This window comes from Chlorocebus sabaeus, chromosome 10 (genome assembly GCF_047675955.1).
Source record: "Chlorocebus sabaeus isolate Y175 chromosome 10, mChlSab1.0.hap1, whole genome shotgun sequence".
Classification (NCBI taxonomy): domain Eukaryota; kingdom Metazoa; phylum Chordata; class Mammalia; order Primates; family Cercopithecidae; genus Chlorocebus; species Chlorocebus sabaeus.
Genome location: NC_132913.1, coordinates 68,722,919 through 68,745,973, shown reverse-complemented (window position 1 = coordinate 68,745,973; position 23,055 = coordinate 68,722,919). Strand labels below are relative to the sequence as shown.

Sequence of the window (23,055 nt, the reverse complement as noted above, 5' to 3'; positions counted from 1 at the left end):
TTAAATTAATTCAAGTGTTTAGTAAGAGCAGTGCCTCAAGGTAGGCATGAGGGAAGAACAGGAGGGTAGCCAAGTGGGTAGAAGGGTTTATCTGTTTTTTTTCTTTTTTTCTTAATGAGATTAAGATTGCAATGGGGGAAAATGATTCTATGTTGCTTTACTTTAGGTATACATGTGGATGTTTAGTTGTAAAGAGGAAGATGAGAGAAATTTGCAGCATGAGGATGTAGCCAGTACAAAGACCACTATTTTTGGAAATGGAAATGTGAAATCTATGGAAGAAAATTATCTGATATCACTATTAATGAGATTTAATGATCACTGTGTAGATAATTTGCTTTTACTATTAAATGTAGGTTAAATACAGTCTAGGAAATACCAAAGCATAAATAACTTCCCTGCTCTGTATTTTAAACTTTGAGACTCTTCCATTTGTAGGACTAGATGTTTTCTTTCTTAAATTGTAGAGTTTAGTCTGATGCTTAATATAAGAACTTGCTAAATGCTCTGAAACCATTGACTGAACATAGTTACAAATACTTTCTTGAAACAGAGTCCACTTTGTTGAATCCTGACTGAAAAATGCTATGCCATCAGAAATGAACTGGTCTTCTCACAAGCCCACTCTTGTTTTCAAATCAAAGGAACAGGCCAAGAAGATCTCATTAAGACTCCATAAATTTTTTGTTTTGACCTAATGTCAAGAATCTAGGCTGGCAAGATAAGGCCAGAAAGTCTTTGAATTATCAAGTGGTCAGTTTCTACCACAATAATTTAAAATTGAATTATAGTCAGTAATTACCTATTTATACAATTAATATATCCACTGTGGAATAAACTGTGCCAATTTTATATTATTATCAAGAGCATAATATATATGAATTATGAAAATTAATGTTTTAACAAAACACATCTTGTTTCTAATTGTTTTTAAATTAAGAAATTGAAAATACTTAATTATTCATCTTCTAGTCCTAGTAATATTTTATAATTTATATAAGGACCTTAACCAGAACTATTAAGAAATCTCTATTTTGAAGGAGGTATAAAAATTATTCTTTCAAATTAGATTAGTATCAACATAAAACTGAAAGAAATTTCAGCTACCAGAGTGAACACACACAAGCTGTGAACAGAGAAACTCCCTAACAATCTATTTCATATATGAATATCAAAATGAGATACTTTCCCATTCATCATCATATTCCATTTCATTTTTAGAGCATCAGTACAGTATTAGAATTTTAACTTTTGTCAATAAAAAAACCCTGAAAATAATCTCAGATCTCTGGAATAAGACCAATTTCAGTTTTGATCATAATTCCATAAATGGCTTCCAGTTGGGACACTTGGACATACCGAGCCGGAGTTGATGTACACAAACACTCTTCCTTCCTCTCTGATGGTGCTCTGCATGGGCGCTCCCACGAGCAGATCTGAGAAGCCATCTGCGTTAAGGTCCACAGCACAGACAGAAGCTCCGAAGTATGATCCAAGCTGTCCCAAAACAAACCAGATCCACTCATTGAGAAAAAAGCGGGGTTACTCGCAAAAGCCCACAGAGATACTAAAGGCGGAGACATATTACCTTTTTACCTTTCATTTCATGTAAGATATTTAGTTCTTTTTCATCAATGCTGAATATATATGCCTGTAATTGGGGAAATAATTAGAAAAGTTTTTATGAATACCATATATATTTTACAACCCCACTCATTTCTGTTTGATTGAAACATGAATTTTTACAACTTGCAGTTAATTGCTCAAATATAAAAATAAATCCTTTTAAGAGTGACACAAAAGGGTTTGGGATCCACTGTTACATTAATATGCCTTACTTGCAAAAGTATTTTCTCAGGAAGTATTTTATTGATCCTATAGAGGGGACACAGGAAGTGTTGTTTGCCTCACTTTTCAAAAGTAAGACTCAGAAAAGCTGAGTGACCAATGTTCACATAGCAACATAGCAAAAACTAAAACCAGAAATAATATTTCCTTCTTTCTAGTCTTACCACAAAATATATAGTTGCCTCAACTTCTTTTCAGCTGTGAAACTGTTCACCATATACTCCCTGGACATTTTTAGATAGTTCTATCTTATAATTTTCTTAAAGGAAACAAAGTCTCATTTGACTTTTGTAATTTTTCAGAAAGTGTTTTGCTAAATTTCTTCTAAAACCATAACATCTTTCACCAGTTCCACTAAATGTAATAACCTGTTCATCATTTCGAATCTTTCTTTCCTTACGTATGCAGTTTCTCCTTTAATATCTTATTCATGCAATGTATTTGAACCTTTGTGAAGAAATAAATATAAAAATGTAATTCTTACTTTACCAATCTGCTCGTGTTGAGGAGCTCCTCCGACTACTTCAGTAGTATGCTGACTCCGAAAATGACCAGCTCCAACTGAATATCCTTTAAGGAAGAAAGTATGAGAGTCCTGGGTAAAGCACATCATATGGTAATATAGGTAAAATAGATCATAAAATTAAGTGATACCCAATTCAAAATGACATTAAGCAGTTAAGAATATTTAGCATAGAGATAACTCAAAATCGGTCATTCATTATGTTTTATGCAATTTTGATATGTGTTACAAAACTGCAATCATATGGTTTGTATTTCTAAGTCCTAGAAATTGAAAATAGCATCTTTACATCTGGTGGAGTATAATCAGTTTCTAGGATTACAACAGACATATTTTAGAGTATATTAAATATAACATCTTAATTGGGAAATGAAAACTTTAAACCTTAAATAAAAATCCTGCTAAAGTTCAGCTTTTTTGCCACCAAATCTTTCTTTTGTGATGAATTTTTGATGACAAAAGGTAATTTTATTTTATGTAATAAAAGGCATATCAAGTTATATTTCTTGAACTATTTCAAAGAATCCTTTAATCATAAACAAGAAAACATTGAATTGTAACAAATTCTTCTACTTGAAATTTCTTCTGTTTGAATGGAAAGAAAGAGTGCTTGTTTTATAATTATTTCTGAGTGTAAGATGCTCACATTTGACACACATACAGTTTAAACAAACATGGATTTTCTGAAAATCTTTAGGAAAAGCATTTATTTTCTTGTAATGGACATTAATGCAAGAAAACTTTGCATTTCTGTTGAAATACAGATGATAAAGTATCCTACTATTGACTTATGAGATGATAGTGAGGAGGAGGAAGATGATAAAAATAGTTAAGCTCTGGGAAATATTCTAAGAACTTATGAGGTGAAGGTCAATGAGCCATTTGTAGACCCATATGCTTCATGGAGCCCCTCATCTGGAATGTGGTGGACAGTACCACTGGCTTTCAGTTGGTCCTTAAGGAAACTATACTTACACAGATGTTTAAATGAGTTAATTCATGTAAAGTTCTCACAAAAAGTTCCTGAGATATGGGAAGCACTCAACAGAAACAACCTGTATAATCGGTTGACTGCATAAAGATACAAACTTACTAGTGTTTCCTAAAGTGAACTACAAAGAGTAAATTAAACTAGGAGTTCTATTAAGAATTATATATTGATTATTTTAGTCACATGTGTAAATGTAAAATATTAAGTTAACTAAATTTTCATAAATCCTATCCTTAAGAGACAGTTTCTGAACTGCCTAATTATCACTGTAATTATACTGGCCACTTACATCTTTGGAAAATATATTTTCCTTATTTATAATTATAGTACTAGTATTTGTAAGGTAGAGATCATTTAAGTTTGTCCATTTTTATAGTACCTAAATAACTTCCAAATTTTACTTGATTTTGTTTGTCTAAAAAAGCCTTGTATTTATTTGTAGTTATATTGTAGACAAAAAGAGAGCCAGTCCAATAAGATGATCCTGGGGCTCCCATCACAATTAAATCCTGTAAGAAAAAAAAAAAAAAGCTATTATTATTTAAAGTTTAAGCTCACCACCCCAAACCTCCTCCAGATACACAATAGTGAAGAGAACATATTTTTATAATAAATTCCTGAAGTAGGAATATTCTGTGAAGTTAAAACATACCAGGAAAAAACAAACAAAAAAGCCAGAGAAGTTGGCTAATGGATTTCTACCTAAAAGTGAAATCTCAGAGAAGAAACTCTGAAATTCTCATTTAACACATTTATCAGTGGATTTCAAAAGTTGAAGGGAGAAGTACTGAACTCTAGGGTAAGCTTTTGGGAGACAGGCAATATGGTTCCTATTAAAGAAAATCACATGTGGGTAATTCATGAGTGCTAATTACGGAGATGATCATGTGTTGCCAAATAATAAAAAGTGGACTTAATTTATTTCAATTTGCAAAGAACCACTAATTTTTCTAATAATGTTAGCTTAGGGGAAAAAAGTTCAATGGAATATGGGGCACATTTTGTTATACATAGGAATTTAGGAGAAGGAGAAGACTGGAACGAGCATGCCCTTGTCTGGTATAGTATGAAAACTCTCAGCAATTAAATCTCTTTAGCATATTTCTATACTCCTAAACTTTAAAAAGGTCAACTTAAACTGAAGAAAGCATTTTCTTTGTAAGCATTTGAAGCATTTTAATATAACTGTTAATATTTTCAGACACTGTCAACCCCAAACTTGATATAGCCTGATCTTCATGGACTCAAAAAACATTTCTGAATTCAGTGTGTTTTTAAGAAAAACTGAGAGATTTGGGGTTGAGTACAACTGTGCCCTTTCATAGGTATCCTAGAATGTTAAAAAGAGAGTAAAAAATCTTGGGAATATTATCTATCTGATTTAAGTGGGTATTAAGTTCTTAAATTTCCCAATTATAATAATTTTAATGAAAAATATAGACTAATATGCTTCCTTTGCCCCTCAACTAGAAATTTATAATAACACACTTGGGTTATTTTCAATACCTAAGTTAACAAGATAATTAACTGTAGCTACTTTTTTCATTAAATTATTGAAGAAATATTATTCACTATAGATTTTAGTTCATCTTATGTAGCATAGCCATCTAAATATTGATATTTTATTGAAATATATGTGGAATTTTTGAGTGGCAAAAATGAAGTTGTAATACTCAAATTTAAGAGACAAGAAGATGTTTCACAGTTTTTACTTTAAAACATATCAGTCTTCCAAACCATGAGAAGAATTAAGACTCTATATGTTAACATTTATAGCAGCTATTTTTCGAACAATTACCTTTGTGTAAAAACTAGATATTCCAGCTTGACATGACGCAAAATTTTCTCCAAATTTTTTCACATAATCTAAAATGAAATATTAAAACAACTCAGAATTATATCTTAAAATAAATATATAATCTCCATAATTTGTTTCTTAATTCTTAAAGAAACGTCCTTTAAGGTCTATAGTTTGTACTTTTTAAAAATAAAAACCAGTAACCTTGATATAATTTAACAAATCCCTTCCATATTAATATTCAAAATATTCCTATAAAATGGCAATTAAAATATCTCCCTCTGCTTCTTCATAGGAAGCACACACAGCATATACTCAAAAAAATTTTGTCAAATAAGACAGAGGTAGGGTTTATGATTTTGAGTCCATGTTTTCTTTTTACTGTATATAGCTAAGGTGTGCAACATCACGTTTGACATACATATACATAGTGAAACAGTTACTACACTTAACATACATACCTCCTCACAGTCATCTTTTTTGTGCATTGAGAGTGAAATCTACTCTCTTGGCAAACTTCCAGTGCACAATAATTAACTCCAGTCCTCATGCTGTACATTAGATCTCTAGACTTATTCATCCTACACAAATGCAGCTTTGTACACTTTCACCAACATCTCCCCATCCTAACCCTCTCTCTTCTCACCTTCTTCTCTATGTATTTGACTTTTTTAGATTCCACAGATAAGTGAGATCATACAGTACGTCTTTCTGTGCCTAGCTTATTTCACTTAAAATAATGTCCTTCAGGGTCATCCATCTTGTCACAAAAGACAGGATTTCCTTTTTTAAAGGCTGAATAATACTCCATTGTATATGTTTATGTATATATGTGTGTATACATACATCTCACAACTCCTTATCCATTCAGTCATCTGTCAATGGACACTAAGGTTGTTTCTGTAACTTGGCTATCATGAATGCTGCTGCAATGAACATAAAAGCACAGATCTCTTTATGTGGTACTGATTTCATTTCCTTTGGATATATAGCCAGAAGAGGGATTGTTAGACCATATGGTAGTTTTATTTTTAATTTGAGTAACTTCTCTACTGTTTTCTATAATGGCTGTACCAATTTACATTCCCGCCAACAGTGTGCAAGGGTTCCCTTTTCTCCACATCTTCGCCAACACTCGTTATCTCTTACCTTTTTCATAATGACAGTTCTAATAGGTGTGAAGTGATACTTTATCGTGGTTTGTAATTTGCATTTCCTTGATGATAGGTAATGTTGAACACCTTTTCATCTACCTATTGGCCATTTTGATGCCTTCTTTGGAAAGAAAGTCATTTGTTCTCTTGACTATTTTTTAATCAGGTTATTTGGTTTGTTGCTATCGAGTTGGTGAGATCCTTATATATTTTAAATATTAACCCTTTATCAGAATTATGCAAATATTATCTCCCATTCTACAGACTGTCTCTTCACTCTGTTGATTGTCTCCTTTGCTATACAGGAGCTTTCTAATGTAGTCTCATTTATTTTTGCTTTTATTGTCTGAGTTTTTGGTATAATTTCCAAAAACTCATTGTCTAATGTCAAGTAGCTTTTCTCTTATGTTTTCCACTAGAATTTTTATGGTTTCAGGTATTATGTTTAAGTCTTTAACCCATTTTAGTTGACTTTGGTATATTTGCTAAGATAAGGGTTCAATTTCATTCTTTTGCATGCGTATAGCCAATTTTCCCAAAGGCATTAAAAAAAAAAAAAAAACTTTCAGGTTCAGGGTTCATGTGCAAGTTTGTTGCATAAATTGCGTGTTGTGGGGGTTTGGTGTACAGATTATTTCTCCATGCAGGTAATAAGCATAGTACCCGATGGGTAGTTTTTTGATCCTCTCCCTCCTCCCATCCTCTACCATCAGGTAGGCCCCAGTGTTTGTGCCTACTTTGTGTCCCTTGTGTCCATATGTACTCAATGTTTAGCTCCCACTTATAAGTGAGAACATGTGGTATTTGGTTTTCTGTTCCTGTGTTAGTTTGCTTAGGTTATTGACCTCCAGCTCCATCTAAGTTGCTGCAAAGGACACAATCTATTTATGTTTTATGGCTGTATAGTATTCTACAGTGTATATGTATCACATTTTCTTTATCCAGTCTGACATTGACGGGCATTTAGGTTGACTCCATGTCTTTGCTATTGCTAATACCATTTATTGAAGAGAGTCTCCTTTCTTAGATTTTGCCCAACTGAAAATATAGACTGAATCAAGATTTGCATGGACATAAAGGTCTCTTATTACAAAACCCCATGAATGAACGCTTTTGGAACTTACTAAGGGGGCAAAGCTTTGCTTTTTCCAAAAAACTGATATAAGTAAACTTCTATGAAAATAAGAATTGGAACCACAGCTTCCTTTTGGCTTTGCTAAGCAGAAAACTTAAATAAATTGGTAAGTCATTTATAATGACCACTTATAGTCAGGAGTTTTCATCCCTTTTAAAAATATATATCTTACATGATCCTGTATTTTACAATTGGAGATGTGTTAGGTTTATGGCATTTTGAGATTTTTATAGTATGTGGCTAGGTATATCTGAGAAAAATTAAAAACTCTACTATGAAAATGTTTTAAAGATAAACTGAAAACTATTAGGAAAAAGAAGATAGCAAACAATCAGAAACCAAGACTGAGTTTTATTGCAACTGAGAATCAATATTCACTTTTTTACCTTTTAGGTATCCAAAGGCAAAATAGAAATATATGTAATATAAGCTGCTTTGTGATGTCACATTCCAGGGAAGAAAGACCCACATCTTATTAGCATCAATAATTGAACTCAAATACCTGGCCAAAGTTTTGCCAACCAATACAATTTTTCTTTGGGTGCTGAGGGATTTGAGAGTGAGGGTGGTTAGAAAATTAGAAATTTGCATTCATATGTTTCTTAGCTACCTAAAGACACATTGTTGGATTTTAGTTTTGCTGCAGATATCATCTGATATGCTCTGTTGACATTCACCCCAATTCTGCTCACTTCTGTTATGTCCTAGCTCTGTACTTGCTGATGCTACCTATAGCATAGTTACCATGAGAAAAATGTTTCAAACTCAAGACACCAATCTCTTGCTGCTTAAAGGAAAACATGTGAATTAGAAAAAGAGATAGTGAGTGTGAACGAAGGATTTGCTTACACTGATTATTCTTCCTGATTACTCCTGGAAGCTAAAGGTAACAGGAAACCTAAAGTCTTTCTTGTTAATCAGACTTCCAATATAATTTCACAATTTAAATATCCTTTATTTGCTGGGTACTAGTCTCACTCACACCAAACTGAAAGTAAATTTAATGCAAAAGTGGATAGTTACCAGCTAGATTTCAGAGTTATTCAAATTGTAGAATTTTTATAGCAAAGTACATTTATGAAAAATAATGCTATTGCAATTAGGTAAAGAAAGAAATTGAGTAGCTAAAAAGAACATAATTACTCAGAAGATCTCCCTCTCTTCTGAACATCTAAACTTGAATATACATTTAAAACACTAAGAGATATTCACTTACTTATCTTTATCTAATTAGTATCAAAATAATGCCTTACCTTGATAACATGGAGCTATTCTTTTACTCAGTTCTGTTCGTAAATCAGGGGGCATTCCATAGCAACCACCAGTGGGGAGCTTATTTTCATTCTTTATGTAAAATATATTTTTCCATCTATGCCCACAAGTCTGAATAAAATAAAAGTAGACCAAATGATGTGAAAGCTGCACCCAGGATAGCTGATTTCACGATGGATCAGTGGACCAGTTCCAATACCTACCACAATGGATCCATTTTCTCCTGGCTGTCTGGAAAGTGTGACCCCCAACCACTGATTGTCTCTCTCTTCCAAACAAGTCTTTCCACAAGGTTCTCCATTAGGGCTACCTATAGCATTTGAAAATAATTTTATCATCAGTTGTATTGAAAACACTCTACAAAAGCAGATAAAACTGTGCACTCATCCCCAGTATTTTTCCGTTAACTACTTCTCTATCTTATATTCAGTGCACAATGTGAGGATAAATGTGAATTACTCTGTGCCAACATAATTATTCTCTAATACAAAGTGACTTTTGTTGTAGAAATGACCATGTTGTAGAAACGACTGGTAGCACCATGAAGAGAGAGACTCAATCATATAAGAGATAGCTAACAGGACTAGGAGTAGGAAAACCAGTTAAAGCTAATACCCGGTTGTGCAACTACAACCGCTGTGTCTAACGTTTGGAAAAGATTTAGCCATTTATCTAACAATGTAAGCAATCTTATCAGAGCACTTTAAAAAATGTTTCTTCTACTGAGATATTAAGAATAGAAAGACTATAAAACATTCTCAGCAATTAAGGTACAATTTATTGGAGCTGGAAGGTGATGATTAAGCATGCGGAAAGTGGAACATAGAATTAGCATACCAATAAAGCCTTGCGTTTATAAGAAACTGCCCTATGTTTACATTTATTGGAATATGACCCATGTTTTCCACAGAGATAAAGTGATTTGGAAAACCAGATTATCTCAGTAGTAAATAAAAAAACTTCAATAGACACTTCGGCAAATGCATGAATAGCCAAACATAAATAAAATACTCATGTACTAGATAGTGCTTCTATACTATATAAGAAGTGGTCTTCACAGTGATCATTTTTTGGTTAGCAAAAATTCTGTGTGTTATAGCTGGGTTCCTACTAAAATCCTATGTTAAGTAATTTCAAATAAGTTACTTTGTGGGGGGAGTAAGATGCAGTATCCTAAGATTCTTTTTGCTGTCTTTATTTTCACCCTCTTCAGTTGGCATATGAAAATTCTATTGCATCTGTTCTTAATTCCTGGCAGTTAAATACATTAGCATCAATTTGATTGGATAAGGATGTGGAACTCGGGTTTGTTAATTTTGAACACTGGTCACTAGGTACCAAGTTTTCATGAATTTATGGTGACCATTCTCTCTATATCATTGGCACTTTGTCTCCTCCTATAATGTTGACCCCTAAATGTAGTTTCCTGGGCAAACTCAGAACCCTTACAGAGATACAGACTAATATCTTTACTTATTTTTTTGGTACCAATGGGGGTCTCACTATGTTACCCATGCTGGTCTTGAACTCTTGCCTCAAGTGATCCTCTTGCTTTGACCTCCCAAAGTGCTGGGATTACCAGCATAAGCCACCATGCCTGGTAAGGTAATATTTGAGAAGTGAAATTATTTGCACTAAGTCTTCTGGGTAGGAGACATTTTGTTTAAGGAGTGTGGGAAGATGTTTGTTTATACTTTTGTTTTCCAAAATGTCATTGAGGAAAAACAAAACCTTTAATCACAACTGAAGTGAAGAAAATGTTTGAGCCCCCTCCTCCAGAGATTCTGCTTTAGCAGGTCCAGGTGAGGCCCTGATTACCCTAGGTTAGGGGTTCCCAATCTTTTTGGCACCGAGGACTGGTTTCATGGAAGACAATTTTTCCATGGACAGTGGTGAGGGTTGGAATGAAACTGTTCCACCTCAGATCATCCGGCATTAGATTCTCCCAAGGAAGGCACAACCTAGATCCCATGCCTGCGCAGTTCACAATAGGGTCTGCACTCCTACCAGAATCTAATGCCACCACTGATCATCTGACAGAGGCAAAGCTCAGGCAGCAATGCTCACTGGTCCACCACTCACCTCCTGCTGTGCAGCCCAGTTCCTACCAGGCCACGGGCCAGTACCCATCCACAGCCCAGGGATTGGGGATCCCTGCCCTAAGTGGTTCTCATGGTCAGGAACACTGTTACTATGAAATGCAGAGAATGTTTTTCTGGACAGCATACACATAGAATAATGACAACTCCCACTAACTGGTAATGGCTTCCTGGAGAACTAGACTGAAGGGAGGAGGACTAAGACTAGGTCTGGACAAAGAATGCTAGGGCTGAATGGCAATGGTTGCTATTAGATTTGGAAAGGAGCCTTGCTGTGGCTCAAACCTTGATAAAGAATGGTCCAGGTAGACACATAAAGTCTCCGTGTTAAATTGAGAAAGCAAAGGATGAAGACAGAAATGACAGGAAAAGAGAAGGGGAAAACAGGGAAGATGATAGGAGGAAAAAAAAAATTGTGTGTGGGAGATAAGTAAGGTCCTAAAACAGGGAGTTGTTATTGTGGCTACCTGATGCCAAATCAACAGAATTTAAAGTAAAACAGAATGACAGACAAAGCATTTTCATTTTCATTATAATACAATTTTCAGTTTTCATTAAAATCGATTTTTTGCTGTCAAAAATAGATAATGGTAGATTCGGTCTACACGAAGTTCCTGTTATTCACTACAAGCCACGTTAATAAATACCCTCTGAAAATACTCAAGTTTTTGTGAAGTTATAGTCAACACTCAGTTAAGACAACTGAGCAAGAGGAAAATCAAGGACAGGAGAGGATGGGGCTCACAAAAAACATGGCATGTTTAATAGACACTTTCATTACGATTACATCCAATATTTAGAAACAAATCTATTATTCTAGACAAATCCACCCAGAAGATTAAAAACAGACAAATAGTTTCAAACCACAAAATACCATGTAAATAGCTTGATGGAAATGGCCAAAAAATTACGTGCAAAAATAGTGTATTGTTATCTGTTTCTTAGCTGAACTGTTTTGTAAATTTCTAAGTGAAGACTAGACAAACTCTTGCATTATGAACTGTTATCTGTTTAATATTCTGCATTGCCTCCTCCTGGTTTTAGTTTTAGCTCCGTCAGGTGGCATCACAATGTCATCACTGCCCAGGCTCACACTGAGGTTTACACACATCACAAACTACTCACTTTCCCACTTACTAACATCACTTCCCTGAAACTTCTTTCTCTCCATATGAGTGTCTCTCAGCTCTCTGGGAAAACAGCCACTAAATCATTAGGCTATTTTAAGATGTGTCCCATGTAGTCTCACCAAAGTCCTGGGATTTCTTTCCAGTGTGGCTCATGCCCTTCCCTTCTCCTTACTGTAGGTTAAAAATAATGATTCTTAGAAACAGGAGAAGAAATAGCCCTCCAGAAGCCACAAGAAAGAGATGTTTACCTAAGAATAAATGTGGGAAGAACATTCCCAGGAAGCCAGTGATGTGGTTCATTCACCCGTGAGCAGAAGAGATTTCAAATAGAAAAACATATGGCAGGTTTGTAAGTGGGAAATTGGTGGGGTGGGGGTCAAAATGCCACTAGATGTAATCTCATATCTGTCACAATGTGGTTCCAAATAATAGTTGCCTTCTAATATATAGATAACATTTCTGATGCATTAATTTTCAAATATCTCTTATACAGTTGTTAGTTAATCCACTCTTAGATACTGACAGATGACTCAACATCAGTACTCAAGGGTTCTCAGACACACAGGATACGATCACTCAGAGGAAATTATGGTAAAATTGATTAATATCCTGTAGGAAGAAGTATTTTCGTTTTTGTTAGGGTTCACTACATTTATTTATTTACAATGTTTCTGGCCTACTTCCAAGGCTTAGTAAATAGTGACCTCATTCATCTTGCCCAGGACTCTATCTTTGTCATAATCCCACCCCCGACAAACAGCCCAGAAATGGGTGCTGAAATGGAAAGGTCAGTAGATGAAAAACAATTCAAAACTTCTATTATGGTTTGACTAGGCATCTTCTATTTGTTTGATATATATCTTAATTCAAAACATGTGTTAAAAAGAATGAATGCACAGCCAGAAAGAAAGTTCATGAAAATAGTCATGAAACAATGATTCTTCCACAGAAGAAAAACCAATCTTAATAAGTGAGCAAATACATATACTACATTTAGATATGTTTCCCCTTTTCACTTATTAACACTGCTTTTACCATAGAGGCAGCCCCCAACAGCAATGATAATACTGAGGTAACTTTCAAGTACTGGTTACAGGCTAGAATCTGTTCAGAGAACATCCTGTAATTCCCCCTAGTGTTCTGGCTTTTTTCTTAATTTCTGGGACTTTTTCTCTTTTTCTTTTTTAGAGAGTGAGGATCTCACTTGTCACCTAGGTTACAGTGCAGTGGAGTGATCTTAGCTCACTACAGCCTCAAACTCCTGGGCTTTTGTAATCCTCCCACTTCAGCCTCCTGTGTAGCTGGGGATATAGGTGCCCGCCACCATGCCCAGCTTCTCTTTTCTTTTGTTGTGCCTGCAGAATCTTAGCAGAAGAGGTAAGACCTTCACATGATCATCTTGTGATCATGGCCTTCTCCAAAGCTTTTCTCCCTTAACCTGTGTGATCCTGAGTCCACTCCTTTCCCACTCAGTACTCAGCCTTGGCTGGACATTAGAATCAATGGAAGGGAGTTTGAAACCAGTACCTCCACCCGGGCCCCACTCTTAGAGGCTCAGACTTGACATGTCTGGGTTAAGAACCAGACATAAGAATTTTTTCGAAGCCCCCCAGGTAGTTGTAGCATATGAATGGGCTTGTGAACAATTGCTCTACGATGTAGCTCAGGGGTTCCCATATTTTGGCTTCCCTGGGTCATACTGGAAGAAGAATTGTTTTGGGCCATACATAAGGTACACTAACACTAATGATAACTGATGAGCTAAAAAAAAAAATTGCAAGAAAAATCTCATATTTTAAGAAAGTTTGCGGATTTGTATTGGGCCACATTCAAAGCCATCCTGGACCACATGGACAAGCTTGATGTATTAACAGATGGTTATGCCTTTTCTTGTATTATATTATTTAAAAACCTACTGTTTTAAAAATAAAAGTAATATCTTTTGTTCCCCCTTGTGTTTAGTTACCTGTTGAAATAGCAAATGTTAAGCAAATTGTCTTTGGGTAGAAATACAATATTTAGAACTGCCATGAAAGCTAATTCTCATGAATTTCTCTGACAGAACACCATAAATAACCTCAGATTATCTTTATATTTTATCCAAATGTCATGCTGAAGTGATTTATAATCTGGTTTTCAATTCAGTTCATACGTTACTCATCTAAACTCTTAGTAAATCAAATCAGCTCCATAACTGAAAAAGTACTTTACATGGTTTAACATAAAAGAGGTCAGCAGAAATTAACATGTGATAATTTTCCCTGCTTTTAAACAACTAGAATGACTAATTCTTTGCACAGTTGAATGCATTTTTCCACTAGATATTTAAAAAACAAAGCCACATTAAAAACCATCTCCTTTTAAGCCTATCTTTCTCTTTCCTATTTTTTTTTTTTTAATTTGGGAAAGAAAATGTAAAAATGCATGCTTACTACTTCAGTTTCTTCCTACTGATGTGTATCAGTATATGTATATCACATATAAATGTGCATATAAATGCAAATAAACAGGAATTTTGATCAAAGAAAAAGTTAGTACAAAGCTAGTTAAGTACATTCTTTACTCCTCCCCCTTTCATTGTTATTCATGTCACCAGTTTTAGTGTCATTGCTCCAAGTGTGACAGGGACTACAGGAGATTAGATATTTGACCTTTTATGTCACCTCCATAAGGGCAGATTGACTTTTATTGACAGCAGCATTCCCACAGCTCAAGACAGTGCCTTACATGCAGTAGGCAGGAACTTAATATGTATGAGGGAGGGAATTTTGAACTACATTATATCACCACAAAAAAAACCCTTTAACTAGAATGTACTACTGCATAATTATCACCAGACTTTCAGGGATCTAAGCTTTGGAGAGGTCTTTTCTCTTTACTATGATTGTTCCCTACTTCTCCTTCCAAAATATTATTTTCTTCAATTTTAAGACAGTAACAGATGGTCTGAAAGGAAACAGTCTCTGAGTTTGAAGATCTTTACAAAGGATAATTTGTGAGTGGGATGACTTAAGACAGAATCAGCTGGGGTCCACAGAAGATGCCTATCTCAGAGGGTTTCTGCAAAGACTGTGGAGAAAATGAGATATGTGTGACGTGCTTGGATGACAGCCTGGCAGAGAAAACATGCAAATGTTAGTTGCTATTGACATCATTATATTAAAGATTAATGTCAGCATATTAAGCTGCACATGCATTGCAGCATACAACCTGGCTCGTAAAATATATGTGGCATATCATTATTGGGGAACTGGAATCATACACATTAACTCATTTTACACCCACAGTAGTAGCAGAGGATGACTGTATTATTAATTCTATTCTACAGAAGAGAAAATTGAGTCTTAAAGGAATCAAATAACTTGCCCAAATCCATAAGTGGAAAGATTAGAATAAAAAATATCTTTGATCTCTAAGTTATTTCAGCCTATAGCATAGAACAATAAAACTCTAGAAATATTTCAGACATATGAATTAACTGAAATCTATTCCACTTTCTGAAGCTTTTAGCTGAAAATATATAAAATATAGCAAATCTGCCTACAGACTGTACAATCAACTTTCACTTGTTCAAGAAAAAGGTCACTTGTTCCCTATCTTGCCCTGCTTTTTTCCTCCCTTTAGAATGGTTCTCAGTATTTTGGCATTTCCACTAAAGAAAGAAGGACCAGGGAAAAGGTCAGACTCTAAGGTCTTCTTTCTATACAACTTTTGACAATGGAAGTGAAATACTTTGTGGCTGGGAAAGCCTGGGACTTTCAAATGCAAGTAAATGTCTGCTTTATCTACCTGCGTCATTGTACTGTGACTTCCCCACCAATTCAGACATTTGACTGGGGCTCTCAGTCTGGCTCTCTGGCTACTAAGACAGCATACATCCTTACCTGATCTTTCAAAACTCATGATGTGATGTGAAGTTTCAGAAAAGCAGTAAAAGCCCTTACCTTCCACCATCTGCCTTTTTTTTTAAGCTGAAGCTCTATTCCATTATAAGACAAATCCTATACATTTCAAACTGTTCCACTCTAAAGTTTTTCTTAAATAAAATAATCCTGAAACATGAATGACCCTTGTTCCAATTCCATGTTTTATAAAGAGTCATTCATTCAAGATATTTTCTATAAAAGCAGCAAAGTATATAATCCCTTCACTCACATAAATTCAGATTAGGAAAAATATGGGATTAAAAGTGAGAAAATCAATTCAAATATGACAACATGACAAAATTTACCATTGCAGGGCTATGAGGATGACAGAAAATTTATGCTTGTGTATGCAAGAATGCCTGGCACCTAGTAGGTGGTCAATAAATAAATGATCAATGCCTCTGCTCCTCAGGGTACGTACATTATGGTGCTTTAAACTGAGCCAGCAGAGGGCGCTCACAGTGCTGGAAGAATTGATCAGCAGTCTTCAGCTTTTTAATTCAAATGGCCCCTTAGTTTTTCCTTTTAAGTCCTAATACTTACTAAATCCATTAATACTAATCCATATAGTATTTGACTATATTAAACTATGTACTCTTTTCACACATCTAGTTACACCTGGTGGCAATGTTTCTAAAAGATAATGATGTTCATGAATTCTACCATAATAAAAATAATTTTGGGTAATGAAAAGTAAAATATCCAAGTTTTAGAGGTGATAAAGGACATAAAAGTATTAAACTTCTAGAACTCTTTTCCTCCAGCTAGCCTAGTGGCAAATAAGAGTGAAAAGAGCAAAACATCAAAGTTAGAAACCAAAGTTAGTTGTTTTTTTTTTTTTTTAATGTGTTTAAATGTCATATTTTCATATTGTCTAAACAAAACCTGACAATAGCCAATAATCATGCTCAATTTATGTGAGAAACAGTTTATATAATTGTAGGCCTAAAAAAGCCAGTTATTACAACTCTCTCTCTCTTTTTTTTTTATCTTATTCTATTTAGAAAGAGTTCAAGAGGTAAATGTCCCCAGAGAGTAGTGCCAAGCTTTATGGTTGTAATTTTATAAATCTGGGCTGATCCTGAGTCATCATGAGGCCTCAGAACTCTATACAACTAGGACACTTGTGGGTTTGATTTTAGGTTTGGGGTCTCTGCCAGGGACCTCGTTCTCAAACTTCTTCAAAATCCCACAGAAAATGTACACAAGTCTTTTTAATAACTAAAGTCAAAAATGTGCCCCAGTTGATATATTTTGTAAACATAATTTAAACAGGGAAAGTTACTCTCTAATTACTAATACTTATTGCATGCTTACTACATAACACAGTTTTAATACATGCAAAGACATGTATTAACTCACTTTTCATAACATCCCTATGAAGTAGATTATCATCCCAATTTTATGGATGAGGAAGCCAAAACAAGGGATGACTCAGCACTTGCCCAAGGCCACGCCACTTGTAAGTGGGGAAGGGAAAGGATTAAAACTCACACTATCAACCACCATCCGATGCTGCCAGACAATTAGTTGTTAGCACTTTTCCATTATTTTCAAATACGGACATTTTGAATAATCCTATACTATTCTGAAACAACCTATTAAAAGAGCATATTTCAACCTCTAACATTAGAAAACAAGGAAAGAAAATTCTGAACCTCCATGGTTTTCAATTGATCTCTTGGATTTAAAAATTCATTTGAAAAAACATCATACTAATGTGTGGATGCCACTTTGTATATCTTTGAAACAAGAAAATACAAAAATGTAAACAGAAAATACTCCAGGGAAATCTGCTTAGTGGTCAGTATTAAAGTTCTATGCTTGCTTTTGGAATTCACAGGGTAGGATGGCTGAAAAGAAAAAATAAAAGACAGCAACGAAAGAATTAAAAGAGGTCAGGAAGATAGGAAGGCTTAAAAATATATTAGAGAAAAAACAGTGAGGAATGTATCATATTATCCCGACCAATGGAGGATCAGAATGAGATGAAGAGTTACAGATATCAAAGGACGTTTTTCTGGGCAGAGTTTAAAGGATAAAATAAGAGGTTATATTGACAATGACTGGCAGACAAAACGATAATAGTCTATTGACTTCTAGAAAACTTTCACAAGAAAACAGACTGGTATTGTGGTGAGGTAGACTTCAAAGGGATTCATAAACAGATGGTACACATTGACCAGCATTTTCTATACAGGGCATAATGTCAAAAGAACATGTCTAATCCACTGCACACAAGAAGTCCCATAAAAGGGGTTTTTAAAACTAAGTCTACAATCTTACTATTTTCTGAACATTTTTGTGAATTATAGTATTTTATGTAGTTGATATAAAAATATTTTCTATGATTTTTAAAAATTCTCAGAGGTAAACTGAGAACAAGCACACTGCATTACTGAGCCCAGACCTGTCACCTGTATGTCCACTTCCATATTCTAATTTGATGTTTCCAGCTAATCTTAAAATTAAAAATCCCTGCTTTTAAAGACAGTCATTTTCAAGCTCCTATTTCAGGAGTAGGTGTTACTGTTTGAACTACCTGATATGAGCCTTTGGAACCCAAAGCGGACTTAGATACTTTGGAGTAAGGCTGAAATGTGCAGCAAATCCCAGGGGATTTTGTCCAAATATAAAAAACATGAAAATTATTTCATGTTTATTGAGTCCTTACATGTGCCCTTCAGACACAGTCAGAACTGCGTCCACTACTCAGATTTCACTCCTCCAGGAAGCCTTCTCCCATTCATTTCTTCTCATCACTGTGTGCCTGTCTATTGTCATGCTTATTACATTATCTCATAATTATCCATTTACCTGTCTCTCCCTTCATCTCGACTGAGTTATTCGAGGGCTTCAACCATGTCTTATTCAACTGTGTATATCCAGTACGTAAGTAATAAAATGTATGAAGGAAGGAAGAACCCAGTTAAAAGTTATTGATGTTTGCTATCATCTCACTTCTCAACCCTCTGCAGTGGATTCACCATTAAAGCTTGTCTTACCAAGGTTACTAAGGAACGAATTCTCTCTATATCTAATGAGACCTCACAGTTTCTCACCCTGGTTGATGTCTTGGCAACTTTTACTACTGCCAACCACTCACTTCTTCTCAAAACAGTCTCTTCCTTTAATCAGATTAATGTCACATTGACCTGATTTTTCTTGCTACCTCCGTGGCTTCACCCTCTTGGTTTTTGTTTTGTTTTGTTTTTCCCAGTTTCTTTTCTTTTCCAGCAGTTCTTAAGCATGGATGAATACTGGAATCATCTGGAGACCTCTGGAAACTACTGGTGCCCTATAGACTTACCCCAGAGATTTTATTAGTTTGAGGTGGGCCACCAGAACTGTTAAAGCGCTGTATGAGAATTTAAGTTGCAGCCAGACTTGAGCAGCACTATTCTAGCCACTTCTCAAACTGTAGGAATCCTTAGAAATTTGCCATTGGCCATTTCATCTACTTACCCCAGAGAGACGATAATCAAAGCCTTGGAGGTGAATGGGGTTATGCCAATTACTCTTACCTCTGGTTTGCTAGTACAGACCTCTCTACTGTCTACCACATCCATACATGGAACTGATCACTAGATATTTACTTCTATATCTCACAGGAATCTCAAGCCAATGAAACTCATCATTTTGCCAGAAAACTTGCTGGTCTTCCCTTTTTCAGTACATTGCACCATCAACCATGTCACAGCCCAAGTTAGAAACTTCAGTAACGTCTTTGGAATCTTCTCACTCAACTCTTGCATTCAGTAATTACCAAGTGCTATCTTCTAAATATCCTCAGAATCTCCAGGTTCCTCTCCATTGTTACTGCCAGTGTCCTTGTACAGACACTTGTCATCTGTAGTCTAAATTATAACAAAGTCTTCCTACACCTGTCTCACTGCCTTCAGTCTTGACGCAGTTACTCCAAAGCGTTCACCAACCTGCAACCAGAGAATATATCAAACACACAAATCTGATCATGTCACGCCCCAGTTTTAAATATCCTAGGGTAAATTCACACTTAGAGTTGCATCAGAAGTAATCCCTGCCTGCCTTTCTAACCTACAGTTTAGTTCACACTCCATAGTGCAACTGTACACATTTTTTAGTTCTTCAAAAGCATCGTGCTCTCAAAGACTTCAGGGTCTTTATACACACAGTTTGCTCTTTCTGGCAAACTTTTCCATAGCCTCTTCTTATGCCTAATTTCTGGTTATTTTTCAGTTCCCCTACTTGAACACCAATTCCTCAGGAATGCATCCCTTTATTGTCTTACCTAGATTAAATCTCACCATACTTTCCTATAATAACCTATCTTATAAACTTTAAAGCCCTTGCGACAAGGAGTATGTTTCTTTTGCAGGCCCAGGTTCTGGCCCTTAGGCATTCCTCAATGAACAATGGAATGGATAAATCACCCATGTGTGCAATGGATTTCCACATCTGGCCCTAGAACTGTTGCCAAGGGCATCTATTTTCAAGTCATTGGGTATATCACTCGGTGACCACGTAAACTTAGGGCAAAAACTAACATGCATTTAGAAAGTCTCATCTCTCAAATTAGGTGGAAACCTCATCCTTTTGGAGATAAAGTTTGGGAAACTGCTGGAAATAAGGAAACTTCTTTCCAGTAACCTGATAGTTTATTAATGAAGCTCTCCGTCTTGATTTTCTACATAATTGTATAACAGCCTTCGTTCAGGATGATTTTTCAAAATGACCAATCTGCAATCTCAGCTTCATAAGATACAATTTAAAGCACATTGCAAATGAAAAAATAAAAAGTTATCAAGAAAAAACATATTTGAAGTTTCAACAGTGAGATATTTGCTATTTAATGTTAAGCTAATAACTCCTATGAATCAAGTAGAAGTGAGGATTAGGTAATCATTAGTTTAATAATGCAATGCTAATTAAATTCTTTCAAATAGGTTACATAATATGAACCAGGAGGCTGGCTAAGGTAATAAAATTTCCAGAAAGAAATCTAAATATGGGTAATGGTGACTAACTTGAGATGGGTCTTTTCTGTAAGAGAGGCACAGGCAGGCAGCTTGAAGGCCCAGTAACTATAGAACACTTAGTTAGGAAAAGAAAGTGAAAGTTCTACTCATTTATGCATAAATACCAGGAAAGTATCTCCTAAAAAGTTAGTGTTATTTTACAGAGGGAACTTAATGTTTCTCTACAGCAGTGCCATCCAATAGAAATATAATACAAGTCCACTGGAAATTTTAAATTTTATAGTAGCCACATTAAAAAAGTAAAAATAAAATTTTATTTAACCTGATATTTTATTTAGCCTAATAAATCCAAAATATTATGTAATCAATAATTTTAAAATGTTTGTTTCAATATATAATTAATATCATGAAAATTCATGAGTTGTCTTCTACTAAGTATTCAAAAGCCAGTATGTAATTTACATTACAGCTCTCTCACTGCTGACTAGCCACATTTTGTGTGTTCAAAGCCACCTATGGTTAGTGGATACTATACTGGATAGCGTAATTGTATAACTTTAGACTATTACCCAAATGAGAGTCAGTGTGTGTATAAGGCTTTCAGTGGTAACTCCAAAGTAATGAAAGATCTGGAGTGTTTTTCGAATAACCAAATAAAGACCAAGTTTTTAGTGTAATTTGATAATATTTCTATGTTTTATTATGTTCTAATTATTTAAATATTGATAGTCCACAGATGGACTATGCTTAACTATATTAATTGAGTCATTATTTGTGACACTTTAATTTAGGAACCAGCTATGATTAAAGTTTCCTTTAAACAAGCCTGATGATGCAGAGTAGAGTACCCGGGTGGAAGGTGGACCTGTGGAAATCACCTGGGTCTCCTCAGACATAGTCTTCATGAGCAAGTCTGGGCCCAGACCCTCCTGACAGAGACACGACTTTCCTCTGGTACAAAAGAAGTGAGAGAAGAGATGTCTCGGAGAGTCAGGGAGGTAGGAGGCGGCCAACAATATATATACAGGAAGAAAAGCACCTTGTGGTACTATACAGGAAGAAAAGCACCTTGTACTCGCCTAACGTCTCTCACCCTGGGCATCTAGATAAATGAGCAGGCTCATTTCTGCTTGTGGCATGAATATACCACAGTATGGGACAACTTGTCCACAGAGGGTATGGTGGGGGAGATATGGACCTCCTCTTTTGAGGGGAGGGGTCTATCTGAATTAACCATTGATCTGAAATTCTACAGAGACTCAAAGACGAGTACATGCGGATATTTTTAATTGCATGGGAGATGCGCGCCATTTGAAGACTCTACACCTTCAGATTCTTGATAGCAAGTAAAGCTATTCCAAAGGAAAGAAGATACCTTACTGACATGGCAATCATAGATCAATCTTTAGTCATTATAACATTTTTTCCTTCAGCCAACAAAATATTTCTCATTGTGTGTCATTTCAACCTCTACCTTTTTTTTTTTTTTTTTTTTTTTGAGACGCAGTCTCACTCTGTCGCCCAGGCTGGAGGGCAGTGGCGGGATCTTGGCTTACTGCAAGCTCCGCCTCCCGGGTTCACGCCATTCTCCCGCCTCAGCCTCCCGAGTAGCTGGGACTACAGGCGTCTGCCACCACACCCAGCTAATTTTTTGTTATTTTTAGTAGAGACGGGGTTTCACCGTGCCAGCCAGAATGGTTTCGATCTCCTGACCTCGTGATCCACCCGTCTGGGCCTCCCAAAGTGCTGGGATTACAGGCTTGAGCCACCGCGCCCGGCCTCAACTTCTACCTTTTAATGTATTACCTTTAAATTTTTAAACTTTTGGTTCAGTTTATTAATTGTCCCTATTAACCTCAACCTGCTTATTACAGATAACATACAGATAACAGATTTAAGTAAACAATAAAGAAGAACCGCTATTTTTTGAATGTCTGTTATGTGTCAGTACTGAGCTAAGCATTTTTGCAACATTAGAGTCACCCACATTTGAAACAGGACAACTGAAGCTATTTTATACAGAAGATTCACACACACACACACGCACACACACTTCTACAGAAGATGGCTTATCTATATTTACACTTACTCTTGAAACTTCTTCATACAAAATAGTGCACAGCCCACAAACCTAATAATCCTAAAATATGTTTATTACCAACGTAATGTTTTCAGTGTTTTATTTCTAGACTGTAGCCTCAAACCCTATTTTATACCTTTA

General features: G+C 35.4%; 1 protein-coding gene across 1 annotated transcript in view; it reads right to left on the bottom strand.

Annotated features, from left to right (window-relative positions):
• ITGA4 (integrin subunit alpha 4) overlaps window positions 1–23,055 on the bottom strand; it is a 77,313-nt gene that overhangs the window by 50,819 nt on the left and 3,439 nt on the right. The window contains exons 3-9 of the mRNA XM_007965535.3: window positions 8,925–9,031; window positions 8,703–8,832; window positions 5,161–5,228; window positions 3,742–3,871; window positions 2,333–2,418; window positions 1,589–1,651; window positions 1,360–1,497 (exon numbers count right to left, since the gene is read on the bottom strand). Of these exons, the coding sequence (XP_007963726.2) occupies window positions 1,360–1,497; window positions 1,589–1,651; window positions 2,333–2,418; window positions 3,742–3,871; window positions 5,161–5,228; window positions 8,703–8,832; window positions 8,925–9,031 (722 nt within the window). The remainder of the gene's footprint in view (window positions 1–1,359; window positions 1,498–1,588; window positions 1,652–2,332; window positions 2,419–3,741; window positions 3,872–5,160; window positions 5,229–8,702; window positions 8,833–8,924; window positions 9,032–23,055) is intronic.